Here is a 10,240-nt window from a genome sequence, read left to right as displayed (position 1 = left end):
CTTCATTCCAAAATTGAATTATATTTATTAATAATCAATATATTATAATACATGATATAATAATATATGATTATCCTCTAATATATTTTTTTAAATTATAAAATAATCAAAAAAATTTCTTATTTTTACAAAATTAACCTCACCTATGAACAGTACCACTTATACGTTATCTTTAATTACTTCTCAAATTTTACTTAAAGGGATCTAGAATAAATACATTTACATTAAGCATTTCATTGACCGTCTATCCATCTCTAGCTCATGTTTCAAAAAATCAAGGTATCATCCAGATGGATAGACAGTTGCTGAAAGAGACTTCATTGCTTTGCAAAGCAATTGGGATAAGATTTTGAGATGGATAGACAGTTGCTGAAACACTTGACAGCCTATAAATGAAAACGATAAATATTCTGGAACAGGGAGACAACCATTTACGGTCCACAATTGAAAAAAGTGCTCTTTACACTGAAGTTGCAACGCAGAGTTTTAAGTCAACAAAAATTATAAGGTTGGCACTCACAGTTTTGGTCCCGTGGAAGCCTCATGTGTGTAACAATAAATATACAAGAACTCTGTATATGCCACAGAAATCTCTGCTGCGCCGGATCCTTAGATTGCTTGAATGTTCCCATTTTTGAACCGCTGTTTTGAGCTATGAGCTTTCAACGCACTGTAATAATGTTTCAAGCAGCAGAATCAATCCATCACTACGAACCTGAAAACTAAACAGTGGCATCCAGCAGAAACAGAACCCTTCTGATGAAAATGAAGCGCCCCAAATGCGTATATTTTCACTCTGACTTGAATAGAATGAGCTGTCATACCACACACATATAAAAGCCTGCACTTATTTCTTACCAAGCTGAGACGGGAAGAAAATCCCATTCTTCTTCCTGCTTTCTTCCCAGGAAGCCAGTATTTCATTTGCTGAAGGCAACTTATTTCCATCCCAATCATCAACTTCACCACCCAGCACATCGGGTTCCACCTCATTAACATCAAATTCTGAGTCTCCACTTGCATTGCAAGTTGATGATTTGTCATCAAAATAATCAGCAAATCCACTAGTTGCCCTACCTTCAGCAGAAACCCCCGAGTTCACGGGAAGGCTAGACATTCCATCTTCATTACCAACACCATTTGGGGGCTTAGAGACTGCATTTACCTTATCATCACCCTCTCTCTCATAACCAGTTTTTAAGGAAGATAAGCCAAAGGTGTCACCATTACTGTCAACAGGAAGATCCCCCTGGAGATCAGGGTTCTCCCCCCTTCTTGATAAGTTCTGCATCTTAACTCCCTTGGTGCCATCAAATCCCCCATCATCATCATCAGAGACTGGTTTATTTATGACTTTGTTGCCAAAATCAACAGAACCTGGTAAGCATTTTGAGGCACCAGATCCGCAGAGAGAGACTAGTGATTTTGAAAGGTTCGCAACTGAGGCTTCCCTTGCAACATCGCAATTACAAAGAGAATCCAATAATTTTTCTAAACTATCCCTGCTGAACCTGTCTCCATTTTTCTTGAAAAGGTCCCTCCACTGCTCTTCACTGACTTGGAATGGGGCATACGCCATAGCATTGGTAAGGGTGATAGCTCGTTCACAATCATGTTGAGCTATAGCCTGAATAACCATCTCAGTGAAGAATGATGGATGAGGAATTTCTCCAGCTTCCAAAATTGTATCAAAAGAATGCTCCAGCAAATGCCACTGCAGGGAAAACAGAAAAAAGTTCTCAAAATACATTTGGGTCAAGTCATTTGGAATAACATTTTAATCTAACATTGAAATAAGGTGGCGGACTGGCAGGCTCCCACCAAGTTCATGAAAACCAAAATACAGTTGGGTCAAGTCAAATTGGGGAAAAATCTGGAATGCTTAGAGGAGATAATGCAGAAGCCAAATAAACCACCAAACATGTAAGAAAACAAACAACAACAAATAACTACAACAAACCAAGCCTTAAGACCCACTTGGTGCGGTCAGCTACATGAATCATTTTCCACTAATTTATGCAATTATGACAATTTCCTCGAGACAATTTAAGAGCTATTAAATCATTCCTATCTCATTCCAAGTTATTTTCGGCCTACCCACCACTTCTGCTAAGAATAACTAGCTCACTCCTTGGCCTACATTGCAGATGAACAAACCATCTTAGCAGCCCCTCGTCTTCTACTGCTGCTATGCCTAACCTACCACAAATATGTTAATGTCTGCACAAAAAATGAGAGAAATAATGTCCTGCTTTATAATTCAGGTTGTATTCATTAATTACCAACAGCCGGTTCAGTAGATGGAGTCAACTGATTAGTAGAAGAAAACTCAAATCATACTGTGCTCGGGTATAGGATTGCAGCACACACAAAAAAGCAAAATCAGATTAAATTTCTCTGAAGTCATAAAAATAATCAAGAGTTCGAACACAATAGAAAATACTAATGGAACTCTAGTTTAGTCGGAAAAGGATATATCACCTTCCCAGCTCTGGATGCTTCCACAAGCAGTGATGCATGTTTATTTTGATCAAGTTGAAGCCCTGCAAGAGTCATTTTCCTGTAGACATACTCAAAATATTCCCATTGGAGTGCCCTACCACAAGCCTCAAGCATGGAGCTGTATGTGTATAAATCTGGTACAAGGGAAGCACCATCGTCTAGGCAAGGAACTGAACCAGCTTTGGCTCTCTTGGTTTCTTCAAACAACTCTTTCGCTTTTGAAAACATATCATGTTTGCCATAGACTTTTAGCATGACATTAATCATCCCAATATTAGGATTACAATATTCTTTTGCGTGTTCAAAAATAGAAATACAATCATCTACATGTCCCCCATCCATGGCAGACATTATCATGCCAGTGAAGGAAAACTCCAAAGGTTTAGTATGAGGAAGTTTTTTCAGCTTCCCAACCTGCAAACACATTTTCTATGAGTTAAATTTCCTACCCAACGAAAAATATTTGACAATTAAGTGGCTGCAGAAACTGCAACAAGAGAGAAATATTTAATAAAAATGTCAATAATGAAATTTCAAAAGTCACAGCACCACAAAATTGCTCTAAGCAATGGTACCCACAAGAACTATGCAAACTTATGTCATGGACATGCTGAGTTTGAAGTTGGAGATCAAGTAACAGAGCATGTATGACCTAGCTTTCCAAACAAGTAGTACAAGAAGCTCCAATATCGAATTGTTTGCTTCTAAAGATTATTAAAAAATCAAGTCAAATGCTTATGTACTAGTCTGGCTGGCAACATGGGCATTAGCAACATCTCATCATCAAAGATTTAACTCCTACACAGAAAATGTCGAGCTTCAACTAATGAATTTCCTACGACTCAATTGCCTCCAGCTCCTAATGTTCATGAAGAGATTCAACACACTCTGAATTGTGACATTGTTTCTATCAGGAGAAGCTACCAAAAGTATTTGGTGCAATGGAGGAATCGACCATGGTCAGATTGCACAAAGATATCTAATGAAGAATTTCAACAATGTGATAATGACTTCAAGGAGAAACATCACAATTTCAACTCTGTTGACTTTTTGAGTCTGATCTCTGTTTTGATGCTAACGAAACATAGTGAACTTATGTGTATATTTAGCATGTGAACAAGTCCATATTTGATATCACACATAAGGGACAGGGAAATGAAAGCCAAGACAGATCCTAAAGCTTATTTCGTATGGCATATTCCATGGATGACAGATGAGTAAAAGAAGAAAGAAGAAGACAGTTAATTTTTATTGTAATTGCATTTAGTTTTTTGGTATGTAATATTATGGGTCTGTAATAACTGCATCTCATGCATGATAGGTTTATGCTCGAAGGCCATAGTCTGACCATAAGGAAATCTAAAGACCATAGAAAGACTTCGGTCGACTGACATTGGATTTTTAGGTTAAATTAAAAAGTCTCAGTCGACCAATACTCTTGAACTTCAAAGACATATATTTGTTCACATAAAGTTGTTAAAGCACAGGAGACCAAAGAGGACCAAAATTCTAAGTTTTTGGTTAGCTTGGTCGACCGACCCCATCATGCACAAATTGACTCAGTCAACCGAACAGGTTAGAAGTCAACATGTTGACTTCGCTCGGTCGACCATACTGAATTGAACGCACCGTCCTCGATCGACCGAACCATTATCCACTAACACCTCAACTACTTGGTCGACCAAACCTTACAGTTCAAATTGGCCTTGGTCGACCGAATCTATATGAATTGTCAACCAACCTTTGCCTTGGTCGACCAAACCCACGAAGGGTTCAGAAACACCCTGATATGGTCGACCAAACCTGTAGTTCAATTTTTTCTCGGTCGACTGAACTTATAAAAGTGGTTGACCAAACCTTGTCCTTGGTCAACCGAACCTCTCAAGTTGGTCAATTTTTTACCGCAAGTAAATGAGGTTATTCTTAACTAAACATGATTAATCTATTTCCAAAAGGTCCTCCGTGTCCCCAAAGGTTAATTTTTTATGGATGTCTATAAATACCCCTTCATTTGTCTTAATTAGCAAGAGATTAGCAAAATCATTAGCCAAAAATTCTCTAAAATTATTTTCACTCATAATACTAATTTAACTCATATTCTTCCAATCTTTTGAGGCATATTGTTCATTCTCCTTGTTCTTTGATTTGCAAAACTATTTCTTGAGGAGAAGTATTTGTTATACTTCTTTGTTGCAAACCAATTGCAACTTGCAAAGGAGTGTTAATCTCTTAATATTGTGCGTATATTTCATACATATTTCTTGAAGCTTACAACTCTCTCATTGTGCATTTTCTGAAATTGATTTATAGAGAGTAAGCTAGAGTGATCCCCGTTTTATTTTATTGATAAACATTATTCGAGAAAAGCTTATTCTTAGCTTTTGAGTCCTGGCATTTTCATTGCCAGATTAAAGGGCTTGCTCGTGTTATTTGCTAAATACATATATTTGCAAGCTAGAATCCCTTATCTTAATTTTGCTTAATACTTTATATACATTGTGTTGAGATATTAGCATAGAAGTTTGAGTTCCTTTGATTATTGCTCTTTGATTATAATATCTTAAAATCAAAGGTATCGCTCTTATGTATATACGATATACACTTTGGTTGAGAGTTGGGATATAGATTGACCTTACCTCACTTGAGCATAGATACTTATCATTTGTGAGTGCATTGATTGTGCATATTGGTACATACTTACTTATTGGAGAAGCATTGATGTTGTACACAAATCATTTGATTATCTGTAGTATTTCAGGCATGGCTTGAGGGGGTGTTGATCTAGCCCGTAAGAATTGGTTGTAAAGGTTGGGGTCAGCCCTCTTAATCTGACTTGGGACTTCCCTTACCCAGTAAGGAAAGGGAGTTTGTATCCGGTGTTGCTCCACCTGTAAGGGGGCATTTAATAGAATCCTCTTACTTGTAAGCTTGAAGCGGGGACGTAGGCATTGTTAGCCAAACCCCGATAACACATCTTGTGTCGACTCTCTCTTTCGCATGTCTATCTAAATTTCCGCACTTTAATTTCTCTACATGTATGTTTATTTATTATCTTGTTTATTTTACATACATGCCTTGAATAATTGAGAAATACTGAGTCTACTTTAACTGATTTATTTATCTGCTCAGTTTTATATTGTTGGGTAATTGACATATGTTTTGAAAGACCCTAAGTTGTGGTATACTGCTTGTGGATTTGAACTTAATCTAGGAAAAGTTTTAAAATTCCAATTCACCCCCCCCCCCTTTGGGAATACACCAAAGTCAACAAACCCCAAGCCCAGGTGAGATACATGCTGGGAAGATTTAAAATATATTACAAAAGGAAAACTGAATTCTTCGGAAACTTTTGTTCTATCACAAGTTTCAGAGCAATAACTTGCCTAATAAACCCAAGGATTCAGTTTTTCTTGTTAATTTATTATTTTTAAGGTTAGGGTATTTTGGTTAAATTGAGCCATGAACCCATAGTTGTGAGCCAAAGCTTCTAGTTTTTTTTTTAATAGTCTGGGCTCTTTTTAGGTACTCCAAAAGTCCTAGGTAAGTGCAAATATTGATTGGCTTCCCAATCAATAAGTTTTTTGGATGATGATTTAGATGAGAAATATCACTCTTTCTTGGGCCTTGATCCATCTTTTTTGTTTCTTTCTTTTCTAGTTTGTATATGGGTACCACCCCTTGGTGCCCTTTTCAATGAAATCTTTATTAGCTGATCAATATATATAGGGCAGATCAGTGCGCAAAGCTCTTGCATATGCATGGTCTAGAAAAGGGCCAAACCACTATGGATCTATAGTATGCAGCATAACATTGCATTTTTGTAATAGGCTGTTTTCACACCTCAAACTCATGACCTACAAGGTCACATAGCAAGGACACTGCCGTTGCAGCAAGGCTTCCCTTTATATATACACATATTCATAAACATATGACATATGATTCTCATACTACCCCAAGCAATTTCAGCCAATGACAAGCACAAGCTCAAACAGCAATGGCATAGAAACTTACCTCAAACATAGCATCTTGCCACATTCCATGGTTGCAAAGACAGCAAGCTAGCTCATAATAAACACCAGCTGTTCCAACCACTCCCCTTTGTTCCATATCTTTGACTGCCCCAACAGCTTCATTGATTTTGCCCTCCTCCCAATAGGCCTTGACAAGAACTAGAAAGTTACAGATCAAAAATACATGAGCCACTGAGCATGAAAAACCTTGTCAATGGAAGACAAATTGCACTACCTTTGTAAGTAAGGGCTTTTACAGCTTCCCCACTTCTTCGCATTCTCCCGAAGAACCCATGGACAAGGTCATATTTTTCAGAATGCAACATTACCTTTCAACAATCACCTCCTGTAAGACTTTAATGCATATATAAGGAATAAAAGATTTCTGACAAGTAAACTGCAGCCTCACAAGGATAAAGATCTAATTTTTACAACTCCTTCATGAAAGCAAGCAAGCAGTAAATGAGATATCAGACTGCAACATTACCTTTCAACAATCACACCCTGTAAGACTTCAATGCAAGATACAAAGGCAACAGAGCAACAACAAAAATTCTAATGCCATGGTTTTCGCTTGAAAGAACCAACCAGAATGATCTTATGGTCAAGATTACTGGCAACTGCTTTCATCTTATTTATTATTTTAAAAATAGTCGAAATCCATAATTAAACATGCTCAAACCTACACAAATTTTAAACAATCACTGTCCAAGCAACTTTATAGCAACTATGAATTAACATTTGTGAAGATGAGAAAATAATAATAAAAGGATCAGCAAGGCAATCCAACCTATCAAACTGATAGCACAATACAAAACCAACGAACCTATAAAAGTGCAGCATTGTATTTACTATTCATGGTTTTAACATCCAAATCAAATACAATTACTTGAGTTAGATTAACTCATTTAGAACCAAAGGCCCATGCGTGAAATATCACATGCCAATGGATGTCATGATCCAGAACTTACCTCCATTGCAAGCCCATAGGTTGCCCCATTAGGCCTCAGACCACACTTCCTCAACTGTTGAAACACCCAAAATACTCCCTTCCACTGTCGCGATGGAACACAAGCATTTAAAACCTGGCAACCGATTAGTCAAAGAAAAATTAGATAATGCAATTAGTCCAATGTGCAGATGATAAAGATATATCATGGAACATTAAGTAGGTCATGGTCTATAGACGTAGCAATGGCTGCAAGCCAGCAATGCTATCTTACAGCATTAAAAACAACCACATCAGGTTCAAGGATAGGATCCCAGTTCTGGTGGTGCATATTCTTAATTCTTTTGGAAGGCTTCTGCCTCATCGATTCAATAATTTTCAGCAACTGTTTCAGGAGGCCAGCTTGACCAAGTGTAACAGCAATAGTGTGATACGCAGGCATATCAGGATAGGTGATGCAGTCTTCCTGGATGACAAGGCGTTAAAGTCCGCAAAACAACATATAACATGTAATTAAAAATGATTGAAAAAAAAAAAAAGGCTTTTGGTGATCAATTAAAAAACAAAACAAAATAAAATAACGCATTTTTCATGAAATTATGTAATTACAATACTAGATTATTACTTTCATCAGATTGAAAATGTGAAGCGCTTCATGAGGTCTCCTAGCCTTTCCAAGAACTGCCAAGAGCTTGGTGTATACAAACCTACAAAAAGCATAAATTTCTTTAAAGGAACAGTGGGGGCTATCAAATTTCACTGTCAAACACAACATATTTTCTAAAAAGTGAGTATAAATTGTAAGATATATAATAATTTGAAAACAAACAACAGTATATGATTAACCAGCTGGGGTGAATAATATGGCAAAGTGCAATAGAGAAGAAATAGAGCCAAAACCAAGTATAAATGCATAAAATCCTCTTTAAAAAGTCGTCACAGTTGCCACAGAAGTATTTTACCACAAAGTGCAAGATAACACTCACAATTAATGCCGAAATAGGCAGTCGATGACAGCCCAATACCAAATTCAAGAGCAGGGTTATCAGGAATCACTAAAGAACTAAAACAACAATATGCATATGGTGTTTAGAGGTATTACATGCAACTAGCATTAGCACCAAGTCTTAAAGAAACCAAAGAGGCAACCCAATTACTTGCTCTTATAATGTCTATAATCCTTTGAGCTGTAAACCCATTCCACGACGGATAATGCCTGTCTCCACCGTCCATTAGCACCAAGTCCTTCAACAATGTTAAGTAACTGAGCTTCAGTAAACTGCAATCCTGACTGTTTCATCATCTTAGCGAATTTCCAATCCTTCATATTAAGGTCCGTCCGGCTTAGCCTATAGCACAAGCTACCCGTATCAGCCTCTCCTAAATATATAAATGAAAATACACCAAATAGTATAAAATTCTACCTTAACCATTCATTGCTGCATTCAAAATTTTATCTACATATTCCCCAAAAACATGACTGAGTAGCGCGGAAAATCACCAACCTTTCTATAAGAAACCGAATTGCATTGGCTGTGGTGCCTCGCCGCTTCACCGGAGCCCGCCTATTACTTCCATTCTCCAACCAACGTTCTTCCACTTCAACAACATCGTCCAAGAGCCACCGTAATTCCTCGCGCTTCTGCTCGAGAAAATCGCCCAATTCTCTCAAATGCTTTACCTTGGGCCGATCTCCGCCGTATTCCTTGCTCGCACTCGAGAGCTCTTTCCACCTAACTCTCTCCAGCCCCTCCCACGGCGTCCCCACCATTAAAGCTCCATTGTCATCTTTGGTCTTAGCCTTGACGGCCCTGGTGAAGTCTCTGTACTCGAGAGTTAGGGTTTGAAAGTGGGCTTCTTCGGCCAGGGCTTGCTCCTGGGACTCGGAGAGTGGGGGCTCTTTGGTTTGAGCCGCTAGGCGCTTGGCCTTGCGGCGGGATTTCTGGATTTCCTTCTTGCGGAGGGTGTGGATGATTTTGGGAGTTGGAAAGACACCCTTTCGGAGGAGCCTTCGCTTGATTCTTTCGACGTCTGGTTGGATGGGGGCTGCAGAGGCTGGAGGAGCTCCTGTTGAAGCTTCCATGGCGGAAGAAAGCAGAGAGGAAGAACTGAGAAGTGGATGGAACTGCACATGAGGTTTTGTGAAGATGACAGGCCGCTGATGAGAGCCGAAAACGGAAGTCAAAATCTTGGAGTGTTTTCCGATTTATTTTTTAAAAAAAAAATATATATATATATATATATATATTAAATAATACCTTATTTCGAAAAATAATTCTCAAAATGATTCTGACGTAATCTCGCTATTTGATGCAACGAGATTTAAACAAATCTCGTTGAACCAAACAGCGAGATGTCCTTAGAAAAATTGGTTGCGTGGCAAATCTCGATGGTTCATTCAGCGAGATTTGTTTCGGAATACTAATCGTTCATCCATCCGGCGTTGGACACGGGGCAAATCACGCTGGTCCATCTAGCGAAATTTGCTTTGGAATACTAATTCGTTCATCCATCCGACGTTTGACGTGTGGCAAATCTCGCTGGTTGATCCAACGAGATTTGCTTCGTCCCTTAATCAGCCCTTTTCCCCTCCCTTTTGTGCGTGAATAGAGAGCAAAGTACCTATGGCTACGCAGACGGTGCAAAGAGACGGAGAGGAGAAGGTGACCGTTGTTGAGGCAGAGGGCAGCAGAAGTCGGACGTGTTGCAAGTGACTGTTGCTCATCGAACGGGAGGCTGCTAACGTTGAGGAGTCTATATAAACAGAAGAGATGGGGTA

General features: G+C 38.5%; 1 protein-coding gene across 2 annotated transcripts; it reads right to left on the bottom strand.

Annotated features, from left to right (window-relative positions):
• Nucleotides 1–418: 418 nt before the first annotated feature.
• LOC131156477 (pentatricopeptide repeat-containing protein At5g67570, chloroplastic) lies at nt 419–9,663 on the bottom strand. Of its 2 annotated transcripts, XM_058110193.1 has the most exons (9): nt 8,967–9,663; nt 8,619–8,810; nt 8,087–8,168; nt 7,736–7,927; nt 7,484–7,597; nt 6,748–6,841; nt 6,514–6,671; nt 2,482–2,916; nt 419–1,714 (listed from the first exon to the last, which is right to left on the bottom strand). In XM_058110193.1, the coding sequence occupies exons 1-9, from the start codon at nt 9,542–9,544 to the stop codon at nt 848–850; spliced, it is 2,712 nt and encodes a 903-aa protein (XP_057966176.1). In that variant the 5' UTR covers nt 9,545–9,663; the 3' UTR covers nt 419–847. The 2 variants fall into 2 exon arrangements, with proteins under 2 accessions (XP_057966176.1, XP_057966184.1); XM_058110201.1 differs by lacking the exon at nt 7,736–7,927 and having other exon boundaries at nt 8,967–9,658.
• Between the last annotated feature and the right edge of the window lie 577 nt (nt 9,664–10,240).

Source organism: Malania oleifera, chromosome 1 (genome assembly GCF_029873635.1).
Source record: "Malania oleifera isolate guangnan ecotype guangnan chromosome 1, ASM2987363v1, whole genome shotgun sequence".
Classification (NCBI taxonomy): Eukaryota; Viridiplantae; Streptophyta; class Magnoliopsida; order Santalales; family Ximeniaceae; genus Malania; species Malania oleifera.
Note: the sequence above shows the minus strand (reverse complement) of the source record. Positions and strands in the feature narration are given on the sequence as shown.